The following is an 18,605-nucleotide window of genomic DNA, read 5'->3' on the forward strand; positions in this document are numbered from 1 at the left end:
GGCCGTCCACCAGTGGTGTGCCTCAGGAATCTATTCTGGGACCCCCTACTCTTTGTGATTTTTATAAATGACCTGAATGAGGAAGTGGAGGGATGGGTTAGTAAATTTGCTGATGACACAAAGGTTGGAGGTGTTGTGGATAGTGTGGAGGGCTGTCAGAAGTTACAGTGGGACATTGACAGGATACAAAACTTGGCTGAGAAGTGGCAGATGGTGTTCAACCCAGATAAATGTGAGGTGGTTCATTTTGGTAGGTCAAATATGATGGCAGAATATAGTTTTATTGGTAAGACTCTTGGCAGTGTGGAGGATCAGAGGGATCTTGGGGTCTAAGTCCACAGGACACTCAAAAGCAGCTGCGCAGGTTGACTCTGTGGTTAAGAAAGCATACGGTGCATTGGCCTTCATCAATCGTGGGATCGTGGGAGCCAAGAGGTAATGTTGCAGCTATATAGGACTCTGGTTAGACCCCACTTGGAGTACTGTGCTCAGTTCTGGTCACCTCACTCTAGGAAGGATGTGGAAACCATAGAAAGGGTGCAGAGGAGATTTGCAAGGATGTTTAAAAACGCAAACATGAGGAAATCTGCAAATGCTGGAAATTCAAACAACACACACAAAATGCTGGTTGTACGCAGCTGCCTGGCCAGCTGCGTTCCACCAGCATTTTGTGTGTGTTATAAGGATGTTGCCTGGATTGGGGAACATGCCTAATGAGAATTGGTTGAGTAAACTTGGCCATTTTTCCTTGGAATGACGGAGGATGAGAGGTGGCCTGATAGAGGTGTATACGATGATGAGAGGCATTGATCATGTGGATAGTCAGAGGTTTTTCCCAGGGCTGAAATAGCTTGCACAAGAGGGCACAGTTTTAAGGTGTTTGGACGTAGGTGCAGAGGAGATATCAGGGTAAGTTTTTTTATGCAGGGAGTGCTGAGTGCGTGGAATGAGCTGCCAGTGACGGTGGTGGAGGCAGATACAATAGGGTCTTTTAAGAGATTCCTTGACAGGTATGTGGAGCTCAGAAAAATAGAGGGCTATGGGTAACCTTAGGTAACTTCTAAGGTAAGGACATGTTCGGGACAGCTTTGTGGGCCGAAGGGCCTGTATTGTGCTGTAGGTTTTCTTTGTTTCTATTAGCAACTCCACTCTGTGGCCCAAGAGGAAGCCCTTTTTCTGGCTGTATAAATCCATGTGATGATCTCTTATTTCTGGGACGTTGGCATGTCTTCAGCAGCTCTCAAATGTCAGGAATCGCACTTATGTTTCTTAAAGGCTGGAGTCCCTGACTCTGTGGGATCTCCAGTCAACATGAATATTTTATGCACCAGAGAATGGTCATGCAGTTCAACTGGAAAACAGCTGGATCCAGGAGAATTTATGGACAGCACCATGTCTAAACCACATTAAGTGGCTAAGGAGATGGTGCAGGAGGGGGTGCTTCAGATTTTTGGATCATTGGGCTCTCTTCCGAGGAAAATGGGACAGGTACAGAAAGGATGCTTTGCACCAGAACTGGAGGTGTACTAATACGTTAGTGGGACAGTTTCCTGGTGCTGAATGGGGGGGAGATGGGAGGTAGGGTTTAAACTCGAGCTTCAGGGGAATGTGAAGCAGAGTGCCAGTACAAATAGTGGACGGGGTTTAGAGAAAGATGTAAGCCTAGGTATAAAGTCAGCAATTGAAAGGCTGTATATGGTGGGACTAATATTCTGAGCTGCATATATTTCAGTGCAAGGAATATCATAGAATAGGCAGATGAACTTAGAGCATGGATCAGCACATGGAATTATGACATTGTAGCCATTATATAACAGATATTGGACTAATCCTTAGCCACGGGTGAGGTGCCAGTGGATTGGAGGATAGCTAATGTTGTTCTGTTGCTTAAGAAAGGCTCTAACAATAAGTCAGGAAATTATAGGTCAGTGAGCCTGACGCTGTAGTGGGACAGTTATTAGAAGCTCTTCTAAGGGACTGAATACTTATGTACTTGGATAGACAATGGACAATAGACAGTAGGTGCAGGAGTAGGCCATTCGGCCCTTCTAGCCAGCACCGCCATTCACTGTGATCATGGCTGATCATACACAATCAGTACCCCGTTCCTGCCCTCGCCCCATATCCCTTGACCCCGCTATCTATAAGAGCTCTATCTAACTCTCTCTTGAATGCATCCAGAGACTTGGCCTCCACTGCCTTCTGGGGCAGAGCATTCCACATATCCACCACTCTCTGGGTGAAAAAGTTATTCCGCATCTCTGTTCTAAATGGCCTACCCCTTATTCTTAAACTGTGGCCTCTGGTTCTGGACTCACCCATCAGCGGGAACATGCTTCGTGCCTCCAGTGTGTCCAATCTCTTAATAATCTTATATGTTTCAATCAGATCCCCTCTCATCCTTCTAAATTCCAGTGTATACAAGCCATAGAATTGGACTGATCAGGGATAGACCACATGGATTGTGCATGGTAAGTCATGTCTAACCAATCCTATAGAATTTTTGGAGGAAGTTGCTATGAAAGTTTATCAAGGCAAGGCAATGGACGTTGTTTACACAATCAAGGCCTTTGACAGGAAAAAGCAGCAGAAGGAATCTAATGCAGCCAAGTGTGAGATGTTGTACTTTCGCAGGGGGTAGGTCTCACACAGCGAGCAGTAGGGCACCGAGGAGTGCGGTAGAACAGAGGGATTGGAGTACAATCCATATTTCCCTGAAAGTGGCATCACAGGCAGGTGGGGTCATATTGGCTTTTATAAACTAATATATTGAGTACAGGAGTTGGGATGTTACATTAAAATTGCATAAGACATTGGTGAGACATTTGGAGTATTGTGTGCTGTTTTGCTTACCTAGTACCTACAAGAAATATATAAATAAGATTGAAAGAGTGCAGAGAAAATTTACAAGGATGCTGCTGGGACTTGAGGACCTGAGTTATAGGGAAAGGTTGAGTAGGTTAGGGTCTTAATCCATAGAACGTAGGAGACTGAGGGGAGATGTGACAGAAATATACAAAATTATGAGGCGTATAAATAGGGTAAATGCAAGAAGGCTCTTTCTGCTGAGGTCGGGTGAGACTATAGCTGGAGGTCATGGATTAAGGTAAAATGATTAAGGAGGAACCTCCTTATTCAAAGGTTGGAATGAGCTGTCTGCACCAAGTGATAGATGTGGGTTCAATTTCAACAATTCAGAGAACTATGGATAGGTACAGTGTTGGAAAGAGTATGGAGGGTTATGGTCCATGTGTCAGTCGATATGAGTAGGCAGACTAATGGTTTGGCATGGACTAGATGGGCCAAAGGGCCTGTTTCTACGCTGTGATGTTCATTGAGACTTCTATTCTATGATATATTACTTGCTGTTTACCAGCAGGGCAGAGTGAACAGGCTCAGACCTCTGATTATTTGTTCAAAAAAAACCCTGAAAGGGAACAGGCAGAGTTGGCACCATATGCATAAAAGGATCATTAGCACAATAGCAGGAATGAACTATGAAGCAGGATAACAAAAGAAATGTACTAACCTTTAAAGAGCTCTCCTTTGACAGATGGTTTTGAAAATGCTTTGAACAGCTGAGGGAAAGATGAAATAAAACTGTTATGAAGGCAGTAACTGGAAGTAATAAAAGACAGTTACACTACACCAGTAACAAACAGGTACTGTACAGGAGAATAATAATTTTCCTGGAACCCAACTGAATACAAACACAATGGATTGGTGAATTTCAAGGCATCACTCAAACTCTGCTGATATTCTGTTTTACACATTAGTTCTGCTTTGTTCATAATTGGCAATACAGCACAGAGGTACTTTGTGACATTGGCAGTCACGTATCCTATATTTGAAGTGTCTGCTCTGGATGTTTTCTTCCAGACCTGTTACAGTGCCAGCCCACTGGCTCTGTAGGTAATGGGCAAAGCGTCCAGCAGAACTCCTGAGGTATATTTTTGAAGTATGTAGGTTGGACAATGAACCCAGTGCAAGGAACAAAGACTGGGGGAATTAGTTATCCAAATCATAGAGGAGGAGCATACAGCCCAGGCTTGTTTGCAACATACTGTACTTCACACTGAAGTTGGTATCTGCTCTTGTAACACATGGAATTCCTGACTTGCTGAGTCTCTTAATTTCTTGAAAACCACACAAGGTGTTGAAGGGGTACAGCAAATCAAAACTTTTCATCTCCAAAACAGTCAGGATGGAGAGCCACAGATGAGAATTAGTCCAATCAGTTTGATCCATAGATCCAGACTTCCTGTTAGTTAGTTGGTCAGTCCAATCAACTCAAACCATGGATCTACATAGACTGTCTGTTGATTAGTTGCAAGCAAACAGATAGATAATTAATGGATTAGCCTATCAAAAGAATGAGCCTGCAGAGAAAACACGATAGAGCATTAGGAAAAAAATGGGAACACCTGAATAAAGTGAAACCATAGAATAAAGCTGAATTAGTAAACTTGGGTAATCAACTTGTCCAATAAAGAGATTTATCAAATTAGAATCAAATTAAAACTGGGTAATTGAGCATAATTTCCAGACCCACTCTCTCTTTACCAAGTTCAGACTGAGTACTATACTGGCAATGTTTTTTATATTTCCAGATGTGAACCTGTCCTGGCAATCTCTAAACCTGCAAACATGCAATTCACAGACCGTCGAAGAGCAGACAAGCTCAGTGAGTTTCCAGAACTGCAGCTAAGTTTTGATTCCAGCTCACTGTGGGCATGCTGTAGTAACCATTCAGGACAGTTGGTCAGCACTCAGCTGGATTTGAATAAAAAAGCAAACTTGTCATTTTTCAGAATAATCTCAACCCAGGGCTAAATTACTAATCGGGAAAGCAGGGAAGAGTTGATTGAAAACAGAATTAACTGAGGGCAAGAGGCTGTGCTGAGCAGCGATGGTTTGGTGCAACTCTAACAGGCTGTTCTCTACTGAGCTGGAAAATATGAAGTTGGCTGTAGTTCAGGAGCCTTACTGAACCTTTTGTGCTGTGTGTGAGGCATGTGTTTGCTGATTTGAAAGCTCTTCTGTTGGCATTTCAGGAGATCGAGATGGGCGTCTGTAAGCACGCTGTGCACAGCCTTGATCATCGCAGCAATGATATAGCTCTTCTAGATATAGATCTTTAATTCTATGTGAACGAATGGTAGAACTTCATGTGATCAATCCTTACACAAAGACAAACTTGATCTAAGCATCATCTTATTACAGTATGGTTATGTACGGTATAGCAGCTTAGGCCTACCCAGTATTGCTAGCACAGGACAGTGGCAAGGTGGCTCAATCACATGCCTCTGGGGTCAATCCCCTCTCTGGTGCGGCCCTGTACAGAGATTATGTGTTCTCCCTGTGACCATGTGGAGAAAGCTGGTACTGACAAACATAAACTAGCCTTTAGTATGGTTAATGGTACAAAATATCAATCGACAAGTAGTTTGCAGGTATGGGAGGGAAAAAATTTGCAGGGCTGAAGGGAAATGAGGAGAAATGGGACTAATAGGATTGTTATCCTGGGAGTCAACATGGGCCCAATAAGCCACCTTGAGTGTCATTGTAAGGATAACTTAAAAATAATATGCAAGGATAAAGACATCCTGAATTGAAATGCAGATTCAATCTGTGTACAAATCCTCCTCAGATGGCCAAAGCGAACAATAATTTAGCACCAGTTTTTAAATTAGGATTATGGGACACTTTCATCAAGTTTAATTTCATTGAGGAACCTTTGGATCTAAATTGAACACACCAATTGCAATGTTACTAGTAGAAACATATTCTGTATTATTTGTCATTAATACCAGCACATAGAGCAATACTCAAACAATGTACCTTTATCGTAGGGAAGGACGTCACTCTAAATCTCTGGCACAGCCTTCTATTATTTGGGTCTGCACAGTGGACCACAGCTAGGCTCAGTGCGGGCTGCCAATCTGAAAAATAGGCACATTTTCAGTAATAGCAAAGTTAAAACAAAGATCAATGAATCCCAGGTTATGTCCACGAGTTAACTTCATTGTTACCATCTCACCAGTACATCACTTCCTCATGTAAAATGGCTAATAGTACTTTTATGCCTGTCAGTTTATTTCAGTAGGTCATCAGACATGAGATTTAAAAAAAATCTTTTACCACCTTCTTTGTGAATGACAGGACAGAAGAAAAGATGTGATGCATCAGCGTCCAGAGCCTGATTACGTGCAGCTTCAGACTAGTCTCAGCATGATGCAGGTGGAAGTGACCAATCTTATTTAAATTGGTTTGTTATTGTCTGATGTATTGAGGTACAGTGACAAACTTTGTTCTGCATGCTATCCAAACAGATCATTTCATTACAACACAGCACCGAGGTAGTACTAGGAAAACAATTACAGAATGTCGAACAAAGTGTTACAGAAAGCACACTGCAGTCAGGAGCAAACACATAATGAGATAGATTGTGAGGTTGATAGTCCACCTTACTGTACTAGGGGACTGTTCAACAGTCTCATAACAATGGGATAGGTGCTATCCCGTGCCCAGTGACACATGCATTCAGGCTGTTGGATCTTCTGCCTGATGGTGGGGGTAGGAGAGATTGTCTAGATGGGTCTTTAGTTGTGTTGGCTGCCTCACTGAGGCAGCAGTAAGTGTAGACAAAGTCCATGGAGAGGATGCTGATCTCCATATGTGCTGAGCTGTGTCCATAACTGTGCAGTTTCTTGTGGTCACAGGCAAAGAGCACTCTGTCACATTGCATCAGTGAAGGTTGCTTTCTGTGGTGCATCAATAAAAATTAGTGATGGTGCAAAGGGACATGGGAAATTTCTTTAGCCTCTTGAGGAAGTGCACTGGCTTTCTTTCCCCTAGACTCAGCTACACTCAGTGGCCACTTTATTAGGGACACCTGTTCATTAACAGAAATATCTTATCAGCTAGTTATGTGGCTCCAACTCAATGCATCAAAGCATGCAGACATGGACAAGAGGCTCAGTTGTTCTTCAGACCAAACTCCAGAATGGGGAAGAAATGCGATCAAAGTTACCTTGACCGTGGAATAATTGTTTGTGCGAGATGGGGTGGCTTGCTTATCTCAAACTGCTGATCTGGGAGTTTCACTCACAACAGTCTCTAGATTTTACAGAGAATAGTGTAAAAAAACAACAAAAAAATACCATCCAGTGAATGGCAGTTTTATGGGCAAAAATGCCCTTTAATGAGAGACATCAGAGGAGAATGCCCTGACTGGTTCAAGCAGACAGGAAGACCACAGTAATTCAGATAACCAAGCGTAACAACAGTGGTGTGCAGAAGAGCATTTCTGAATGCACAACACATCAAACCGTGAAGTGGATGTACCTAATAATGGTACCACTGAGCGTATTTCAATGCAACCCTGACTGGCCTTTCTTGTCCCACAATCTGTAAGACGAAGTCCACTCAGCTTATGATCTCTCAACTGCAGCTTGTGCCCTAGCTCAGACTAAATCCCATCCACCCAGCTCTCCTGATCCTTCTTACACTGGCTTCCTGTTAGACAACTCGTTGGTAGAAAAAGAATGACAATTTAAAAATTATCAAATGGCCCCATCTCCTCATAGTTCATAATCTTCATCTACCTGGAATATCATTTAATTTTGGTCTCTTGAGCACCCCTGAATTTAATTTAGAGATAGTCATGTCATCACCAATCTATTCTCCAAGCACTGGTTCCATCATTTTCCTCCCTTAGACTCTCCTTATAGCCTGCTTCTTTGCACAAGTTATTTTCTCCACTACCTCTTTATGTCGCTCAGGAACACACCTATCAAGACAATAACTATCATCAAAAATACCCACCATATTGGCCATGCCATCTTTTGCAGCGATCAGTGGGCAGGAGGTACGGAAGCCTGGCGGTGTGGAAGTCTGAAGTCCCACTCAGCAACGTTCAAGGATAACTACCAACCATTCAGTTTGAATCACAACCTCAAATGCTCAGTGATATCATCCCATGGATAACTTCAAGCACAACATATACATATATATATCAAGAAGTACCACGAGGTGGAGCTCTTCTCTGTTGTCTGGCCATTCCTGTACATACTTTTGTAGTCAATACATTCTGTCTTCATCAACAACTTTAACGTAATGAGGTGCCGGAATACATTTCCATCATTTCAGTCCCAGGAGCATACCTTGTGACAGTTGAGGTGTGTGCAAGTAAGTAGTTGTTTTCAAAAGAGAAGGGAAAGTGAGGGGAGAAAAGTGGTTCAGAATGAAAGGGAAAAATATCTAGCACATCATTCATTTTAACTGCCTCCTCCGGTGGGAATCCTACCACTACACACATCATTCCCACCTTCTCCCCTCTCCACCTTCCATAGGCGTCGCTCTACATGGGAATCCTTTGTCCACTCATCTCTCCCCACTGTTCTCCCCCCCGTCACTTATCCCTGCAAGTGTGACAAGTGCTTACAATGGCCCCTACACCTCCCATTCAAGGCGACAAACAGTCCTTCCAGCTGAGGTGACGCTTCACCTGTGAGTCTACCAGAGTCACCTATTCAATTGAATACTCTTGGTGTGGCCTCTTCTACATCAGTGAGACCTGACACAGGTTAGAGGAATGCCTTGCCAAACACCAGTACAAAAGGCAGGATCACCTGTGGCTACCCATTTCATTTCAAATTCCCATTCCCATTCTGACATATCTGTCTATGGTGTCCTCTACTGCCACAATAAGGCCAAACTCAGGTTGGAGGAGCAACAACTCATATTCATTCTGGGCAGCCTCCAGCCTAATGGTGGAAACCTTGATTTCTCTAACATCTGGTAATTTCTATCCCTCTCTTTTCCATTCTCCATTCTTGTTATCCTCACCCCTTCTCTTCTCCTCACCTGCCTGTCACCTCCCTCTGGTTAGCCTGCTCCTTCCCTTTCTCCCATGGTCCACTGTCCTTTCCTATTTGATAGCTTTGCCTCTTCTACCTATCACCTCCTAGCTTCGTACCATCCCACCTACCCCCACCTTCAACTGGATTCCTTAAAGCACAGCCCCTTCCAATAAGCAGCAATGTCTCTCCCACCCCTTGACCCATTCCACTCCCACCCCAAGTATGCGATCCTCCACCTTTCATCATCGGATCACAGCCCTTGACTAACTACTTGGCTTCATTGCACACTCCATCCTCAGATCAGAAGTCTTTCAGTAACACAAGGCACCTTGTATCCTGTACCTTACAGAGATTTACAGCAGCACATTCTCAAAAAAATGCCTAAATAAACCAGTGATTTAACACTGCATTCCAGGCGCAAAACATTTTCTAAGTCCCTTCTTTTAGCCCTATTTGTATACAAATAGAATTTGATTTGTGTTTCTGATCACACTATGTACTTGTCCAGGATACTTCTGATCCTCTTAACCTCTCTGGACTTCAATGGTTCCATCATAACTTGAAACAGATTCCTTTTTAGGTCCAAAATCCTTCAGTTGCACTTATCACACTTTTACCTATTTTCCCATTTTTGATTTGCTATACTTATACCTGTGGTGACTTTTTTGAGTCCTGGTGGCATATGGCATGAAAAGAGGCTCTTCAGCCTGTCAGGCCAACAAACACCCAATTACACAAATATTACATTAACTCCATTTTAAAATTCTCCCCATCCTCCTCAGTTTCTACCATCCACCTACAATATACTGCGGCTAATTAACCTACTCCCCACACACCTTTGGAAACCCATATGCAAAATGCACACAGTCAGCACAGGAGGTCAGGCCTGAATCTGGTACTGGAAGAACAGCTCTATTCCTTGCACCACTGTGCGATCCTTATTATAGGGCGTCATTTATCATTTGCAAACTTGGATATGTGGCTTTCTCTTCCATCACCTCAGCCATGAATAATTACAAGTGAGGCTCTAATATAGATTCTTCATGACACTGTACCTTGCCAACTAGTGTATTAGCTCAATATCCTTACTCTCAGACTTCTGTCCTTTAGACAGATTCATAACCAGCTCCATCATTGTGTTCAATTTTAACTAGCAGTTTCATGTAAGTGATTCTGTGGAATGTCTTCTGGAAGTACATATAAATAACACTCATAAACATTCATCTAGCCATGATTTCAAAAAGAACAATCAGGCTTTTTTTTATCAGCAGGGAATTTTCAAGGTGTTAGGTTAATGCATCTTTAATTTAACAATCTGGCATATTCCTGGCCACAGGTGTTATGGGCAAAACAGCACAGACAAAGGCCATTCAGCCCACTTTGTCTATGCCAACCATCAAGCAAACATCTATACCATCCCTATCTGTAAATATTTGGCACGTAGCCTTCTATGTTTTTGCATGTACAATTACTTTTTAAATATCAGGGGTCACCAACCTTTTTTGCACCGTGGACTAGCTTAATAATGAAAATATTCTTGCGGACCGGCCAACGGGGTGGGGGTGTTAATCACGACTGGAATATAGGTGATAAGTCAACTATAAGTCACTTATAAGTGGCTAATACATTCAATTTCATTTCTAGAAAGGTTTATCTAACGAATTTAATATTAAACACACAGCACATATTTTCCTCGCATGAATATAGTGATAAGTCAATTATAGCTCACTTATAAGTCAATAGCATCGTAACATTTTAAGTAACGTTTGGATATTAAACACAGCGCATATTTTCCTCGTATGAACATATAAAATCATTGCAACACACCAGTGAGGACAAGGTAAGGGCCGGAGGTCCCTGTATTGGGGCCGTGGCGGTAGCAGTCCGGAGAGAGCGACCGACTGAGCAAGGAGTGCGACAGGGCGCCTGCCCACCCCCCTGTAGGTAGGTAGGATCTATCGGCTGACAGAAGTTTGGCTCGAGGGATGACTTTTGGTAGATCGCAGCGAGGTAGCTGCTCTGCTACTTATGAATCCCTGAGCCTGAATTAGGTAGTCTGCCAATATTTTAGCACCGGATTCCCCACGAACATTCGGTGTGGCAAACAGTTTAGAGGCGGCGACCATCTGTCCGCGCTCCAGGCCAGTAGCAACCGCATTTCCCGCTGGCCACGCAATGTGGTCGGTTACCCGAGGCCAACCAGTGATCCCTGGCGTGGGGGTATCACTGCATTTAGGCGACTGATGACCTCGTGTACATTCAAGTTCAACAGTGGGCGTGACAGGGAATGAGGAAAGGTACAGCTGACCCGTATCATTTCATATCGACAAATCATATCGTTTCCTCACGGCCCGGTAGCGCATGCTTTGCGGCCCGGTGGTTGGGAACCACTGATAGAGGTGAATTGATCCATAATTCTCCAATTCCTTCTTTCAAGTAGAAACAAAGTCCACAATTTTCCAATTTAAAGGAAATTTCTAAAAGAAGATTAAAGTTAAATTAGTGTTATCTGATACTTCCTTTAAAGCCCATCTTGACCTTTAGTTTCATAATTTCCTATGTTGCTGTAACAAAGCTAAAAAGTGTATGTCTCACTGTCCTCAAAACCTGGGCATCTGTTCTTCCCTCTAGATCTTGACTTCTTCATCTTCTATCAGTACAGATTGGTAAAAGCATCTCCTTGTTGACAATCAACACGTACACTTTAAGGATGTGTGCTTAGCCTATCACTCTAACCTCTCTACATTCATGACTGTGTGGCTAGGCACAGTTCAAACACAACCTATGAATTCACCACTGACAACACTGCTGGCAGAATCTCAGATGGCAATGAGAAGGTGTACAGATGTGAGACAGATCAGCTGGTTTAGCAGTGTCACAACAACCTTGGACACAACATCAGCAGGAACAAACTATTTGATTGTGGACTTCAAGAAGGGGGAGGCAGGAGAACACACACTAATTCTTATTGAGTGGTCAGCAGTCGAAAGGGTGAGCAGCTTCAAGTTCCTTGGTGTCAACATTTCTGAAGATTTATCCTGGGCCCAACCTATTGATATTGATAGAATTAAGTGCTGCTGTGTACGTCTAAGTTCCTCTATGTGTTACTGTCTTGGGTGCTCTGAAGAAAAAGCATTATGATCCCTGTTCATAATGTCTCTAGAGACACCATGTCCCTGTTTTTTATTGGAAAGATCTCCGTGGACATTCAGCTGAGTGTAGTTCAAGTAACACTACATTACATGGAAGAATTTCCTTCCTTATTCAAAATATTGGAATACATTAAAACCCTTTAGGTTTAAAAGCCTATGCATTTAGGTGTGTTACCTTCCTCCAGGTTTCTCACCATTTTCAATAATTACTGAGCAGATCTCCTTGAGAACCCATCATTCTTCTGGATTTCCATCCAAATGAACTGAGACACCAGGAGGAAAATTGCAGAAATGTGATCACTTGTAGCTTGCCTTGGCAAGCGGTGATAGTCAGGCCACAACCCTTTGGTAAACTGAAATAAGATTCATTGATTTATCAAGGATCACAAATAGGAATAGGTAATTTCCTTATTGCTGCAGTTAGCAATATACAATAGATCAAGTGGATATATTGATAAATTCATAAGGTGCATCAGCTACTTATATTTTTGTCCACATTCCACACATCACTTCCTCTCTCCTCCTCCAACATGTCTTATTTGACGTGCTTTCTTTCATGCAGTTCTCCTCTCCAGTCCTTTACCTTTCCTATCCACCTGGCTTCACCTGTCACCTTCCAGCTATCCTCCTTCCCCTACTCCCACCCTTTTATTCTGGCATCTTCCCCCTTCCTTTCCAGTCCAGAAGAAAGGACCCATCCTGAAATGTTGACTCCTTATTCATTTTCCATAGATGCTGCATGAGCTGCTGAGTTCCTCCAGCATTTTATGTGTCTTGTTCGATATTGGATTGGAACCAGTCCAAACTCAAACTCTTCCAGAATTCCAAAAATAAACTCAAAGTGCTTGAAATCTGAAATAAAAATGAAGGGTCTTTGTTCTGGATTATGAACTTTGTTTCTCTTTCTGCAAATGGTGCTTGATCTATTTAGTATCTCAGCATTTTCAGTTTTTATTTCTAATTGTACAGAACATTATCAGCCAACAGAGAGATGAAGCTTTCATCTTGCCAATATGGAATGGGGTTGAGTTCAGATGCTTGCTAAATGTTCTGCCTCAGAACAGAACATATCTCCAAAAAAAATCAAACATTTCTGAAATCAAAATATTAAGCAGATTGACAAAGGTTTTTACACAACTTTGGTGACTGACTGTACTGAGTTATAAACATCACAGCCATATCCTGGCATAAAAATAAAAATGCTCTAGGGAATAGATTACTTTCATCAAAAAGCAAATAGGTTACTGCAGATGCCAGGAATCCTGAGTCAAAGCCGAGAATGCTGAAAATTCCTCGAAGTTCAGGCAGCACCCTGGGGAAAGAGTGAGACAGTTGATGCCTCAGATCAGTGATGTTTGATGAGTGGTAATTGAACTGAAATGTTAACCCATTTTCTTTCTTCATGATCTTGTATTTGATCTGGCACTTTATTGTGTATCTGGACTGCATTTTTTTGGTAGCCTTCACACTTTATGTTGCATTATTATCATTTTACCGTATTCTAGCTCAATGCACTGTGCAACTATCTGATCTGTACAAACAATATGCAAGACAAGCTTTTCACTGTATCTTGGTACATGTGACAATAATAACCAATATCAAAAACTGATGGGTAACACATTTCTCTAACATTCAAAGGACCATTTTGCACAAAAATAGACTTTTTTGTTTGAATTGTGTTCTTTCTTGTAAATATTGTGTATGATTTTGCTTAACTGATGTTTTCCTTGTGAATGCTGCTTCTCTGGTACTATGTGTATGTGTGATAATTCTGTAAGTCTTTCATTTCATCTGTGTATACATAAGACAATAAACTTGACTTTGATCTTCCAAATTGCCAAATGAAAAATATAAAGAGTAGATAGATAGAGTATATGTAACGCAGCATCATATCTCGAGGCACTTTACAGCAAGTACATTTCTACAGTGACCTAGGTGTTGAATACTGATTGGGATAACTTCCCTGAGCTAATGGTGTTAAATTCCCAATGGAGAGAGTAGGCAGCTGAACGTTTCATCGGAAAGGTGGGATCTGCATCAGTACAGCTGTCCACTACAAACCCAAAACTGCCTGGGGAGTGTTGCAGTGATAAAGACGCTCTCTTTGTGGCCAACTCTGTTAACCAGAGGTGAGCAGACTCCCCACAAAATACACCCAACAAGTTATTTCCTTTGCCTTTGCCAAACGCATTTTCAATGTGATGTCCAATTGTAATCTGAATTACAACACCTGCAGGAATTGAGATTCAGTCCTGACGAAGGGTCTCAGCCCGAAACATCAACAGTGCTTCTCCCTATAGATGCTGCCTGGCCTGCTACGTTCCACCAGCATTTTGTGTGTGTTGCTTGTTCATCATTCACTGCTCATGGGTGGTTGTGGATTCATTGCTGTTGCATTGGACTGTATAATTGTTATTTTTCTTGTACCTTAACTTTCTTATGCTTGCTTGTATTTTTCTATAATTACCTATATACATGTAATTGTTCAGTTGGTTCTGTAACTACTACATTTCAAAAGTGGGTATCACATTACTTGAATGAATATATATTACTTGAATTTTATTGGTTGAGTCAAGCAACAGAATTTGAATGGATTTCTGTTGAATGGGTCTTGGCCCTAAATGTCAACTGTACTCTTTTCCTGGCCTGCTGAGTTCCCCCAGCATTTTGAGTGTGTTGCTTGAATGGAGGCTATTTTGTTGGTTGAGTCAACAAGAGAATCTGAATGGATTTATCACTGCGAGCAAACTGGTATAAGAAGAGCAGACCACATTGACTATCTTAGTAACATACACAAAATGCTGATGGAATGTAGCAGGCCAGGCTGCATCTATAGGAAGAAGTACAATTGGCATTTCGGGCTGAGACCCTTCGTCAGGACTAACTGAAAGAAGAGATAGTAAGAGATTAGAAAGTGGGAAGGGGAGGGGGAGATCCAAAATAATAGGAGAAGACAGGAGGGGGAGGGATGTAGCTAAGAGCTGGAAAGTTGATTGGCAAAAGTGATACAGAGCTGGAGAAGGGAAAGGATCATGGGACGGAAGGCCTAGGGAGAAAGAAAGGGGGAGGGGAGCACCAGAGGGAGATGGAGAGCAGGCAAGGAGTGATTGTGAGAGGGACAGAGAGAGAAAAGAGAGAGAGAGAGAAAAGAAGGGGGGGAGAGAGAGAGAGAGAGAGAGAGAGAGAGAGAGGATCAATTAATTAATTAATTAATGAGGGATGGGATAAGGAGGGGAGCGGGGCATTAACGGAAGTTAGAGAAATCAATTTTCATGCCATCAGGTTGGAGGCTACCTAGACGGAAGATAAGGTGTTGTTCCTCTGACCTTCTTAGTTTTCATTCTTTGCTGGTTGACTTTTTTCAGCCTTGCTTTCCCACACTATTAGGTTCTGCTTCTGCTATTCCCCTTTCTCAATTCCTTTGTTGTTTTTGATCTAAGGTTCTTCGGAAGTCAAGAATGTGGCATGAAACTTGTTTGCTTATGGCCATTTTTATAAACCGTTGAAAGAACAAAGGAATCAATATCCAACACTGTCTCACGGCACTAGAGACCCGAGTTACTCCTTCCCTCGGGCACTATCTGTACGGAATTTGCATGTGTTCCATGTGACCACATGGGCTTCCTCTCAGTGTCTCTGGTTTCCTTCCACATCCAAAGACTTGTGGGTTGGTAGCATAACTGGCCTCTATAAATTTCATCTAATGTAAAGCTATAGATTCATGGTTCAGGACATGGGGGTGTTGTTGATGAGAATAAGAGGAGTATAAAACAAAATGGACTTGATGTGCAATTAGTTTTAATAAGTGTTTGAGGATTAGTGTGCACTCAGTGGGCTGTAGGGCCTCTTTCTGAGCCACATCTTTCTATGACTCACGGACGCTGGTGGAAAGGAATCAACACATTCCCCTTTTGTGCTGAGTTATATGACATGGAGGACTAAGGTTCAAAATAGATTTTTGAGAGTGGCAGGATGAGGCTGGGGCACCTTTCTGCAGGTGATCTGATTGTGGCCTTTGAAGTTACTTCAACCCAGCCAACTGCTCTCTTGTCCTAGACTCCCACATCCTTTTCATGTCTACTCTGTCCAGGCCTTTCAACATTCAAAAGGTTTCAATGAGATCCCTCCTCATCCTCCTAAATTCCAGCAGGTACCGGCCCAGAGCCATCAAACGTTCCTCATATGATAACCCTATCATTCCTGGAATCATCCTTGTGAACTTCCTCTGAACCCTCTCCAATGCCAGCACATCTTTTCTTAGATAAGGAGTCCAAAACTGTTCAGAATACTCAAGGTGAGACCTCACCAGTGCCTTATAAAGCCTCAGCATCACATCCTTGCTCTGTTTATCAGACCTCTTGAGACGAATGCTAACATGGCATTTGCCTTCCTCACCACCAACTCAACCGCAAGTTAACCTTTAGGGTGTTCTGCACAAGTACTCCCAAGTCCCTTTGCATCTCAGATTTTTGGATTTTCTCTCCATTTAGAAATCTGAACATTTATTTCTACAACCAAAGGGAATGACATTGTATTTCATTTGCCATTCTCACCCACTCTCCTCATCTGTCTAAGTACTTCTGAAGCCTTCCCGTTTCATCAACATTACTTGCCCATCCACCAATCTTCATATCATCTGCAACCTTGGCAACAAAGCCATCCATTCCATCACTTAAATCATTCATATACATCATAAAAAGAAGCATTCTTAACACTGACCCCTGCCGGACACTAGTCATTGGCAGCCAACCAGAAAAGGATCCTTTTATTCTCACTCGCTGCCTCCTACCAATCAGCTAATGCTCTAAAAATGCCAGTAACTTTCCTGTAATACCAGGTATTAACATGGTAAGCAACCTCATGTGTGACACCTTATCAGGCCTTCTGAAAATCCAAATATACAATATTCGCTGCATCCCCTTTATCTATCATACTTGTAATTTCCTCAAAGTATTCCAATAGGTTAAGAATGCAAGATTTCTCCTTAAGGAAACCATACTGACGTTGTCCTATCTTGTCCTGTGTCACCAAGTGTGTCATCCTTAACAATTGACTCCAACATCATCACAATCACTCAGGTCAGGCTAATTTCCTTTCTGCTGCCTCCCCCCTTTCTTAAAGTGTGCTGCCTCCCCCCTTTCTTAAAGTGTGGAGTGACATTTGCAATTTTACAGTCATCTGGAACCATCGCAGATTCCAATGATTCTTGAAAGATCATTATTAATGCCTACAAAATCCTACTGCTACCTCTTTCAGAACCCTAGGGTGCAGTTCATCTGGTCCAGGTGATTTATGCACTTGTAGGTCTTTCAGTTTTTTGAGCACCTTCTCCCTTGTAATAGTAACTGCACTCATTTCTCTTCCCTTCATACCCTTCAACATCTGGCATGCTGCTGGTCTCTTCTACAGTAAAGACTGATGGAAAATTTACCGTAGATTCCGGATTATAAGCCGCTACTTTTTTCCCACATTTTGAACAGCTTTGAACTCTGCGGCCTATAATCCAGAGCGGCTAATACATGGTTTTTTTTCCATGCCGCCTCGTAAACATTTTGCCTCGTAACAGTAGACCAATAAAATTGATGAGTAGTTCACAGAGGTCCAATGAAATTGTACGATAAATCAAGCGCACTTTCACAATTAAATTATTGTAAATCAGTCATTTGTACTCACCCTCATCAACATGGAAAATACTCGAAGCAAGACCCGAGCGCGTCAGACCCGATTAGACCCGATCGCAATGCGCAAGCGTCAGACCCGATTAGACCCGAGCGCATTGCGCAAGCGTCAGACCCGATTAGACCCGATCGCAATGCGCAAGCGTCAGACCCGATTAGACCCGAGCGCATTGCGCAAGCGCGTCAGACCCGATTAGACCCGATCGCATTGCGCAAGCGTGTCAGACCCGATTAGACCCGATCGCATTGCGCAAGCGTCAGACCCGATTAGACCCGATCGCATTGCGCAAGCGTGTCAGACCCGATTAGACCCGATCGCATTGCGCAAGCGTGTCAGACCCGATTAGACCCGATCGCATTGCGCAAGCGTCAGATCCGATTAGACCCGATCGCAATGCGCAAGCGTCAGACCCGATTAGACCCGATCGCATTGCGCAAGCGTGTCAGACCCGATTAGACCCGATCGCAATGCGCAAGCGTCAGACCCGATTAGACCCGATCGCATTGCGCAAGCGTCAGACCCGATTAGACCCGATCGCATTGCGCAAGCGTGTCAGACCCGATTAGACCCGATCGCAATGCGCAAGCGTCAGACCCGATTAGACCCGATCGCATTGCGCAAGCGTCAGACCCGATTAGACCCGATCGAAAACGCTGCTTTTAAGTTAAAGTCGATCAATAACTTTTCCTGGTAGGCTGCAATATATATATTTTTACCAGTCGCTAGGAGATATTGGAATGTTGTTCGTGCTGTTCAGTAAAAAAGTATATGCAACGTAATTTGTGTTACCGATACGTATGTATATTTAAAAGTAGCGGTGCGGCCTAAAATCCGGTGCGGCCTTTACAATTAAAAAATTGATTTTATTTCTAAAATTAGAGCCTGCGGCTAATAATCAGGTGCGCTCTGT

General features: G+C 42.8%; 1 protein-coding gene across 1 annotated transcript in view; it reads right to left on the minus strand.

The window, feature by feature from the left end:
• qsox1 (quiescin Q6 sulfhydryl oxidase 1) overlaps positions 1 to 18,605 on the minus strand; it is a 146,328-nt gene that overhangs the window by 88,158 nt on the left and 39,565 nt on the right. Inside the window, exons 2-3 of the mRNA XM_073063617.1 lie at positions 5,842 to 5,942; positions 3,530 to 3,578 (exon numbers count right to left, since the gene is read on the minus strand). Of these exons, the coding sequence (XP_072919718.1) occupies positions 3,530 to 3,578; positions 5,842 to 5,942 (150 nt within the window). The remainder of the gene's footprint in view (positions 1 to 3,529; positions 3,579 to 5,841; positions 5,943 to 18,605) is intronic.

Source organism: Hemitrygon akajei, chromosome 12 (assembly GCF_048418815.1).
Source record: "Hemitrygon akajei chromosome 12, sHemAka1.3, whole genome shotgun sequence".
Classification (NCBI taxonomy): domain Eukaryota; kingdom Metazoa; phylum Chordata; class Chondrichthyes; order Myliobatiformes; family Dasyatidae; genus Hemitrygon; species Hemitrygon akajei.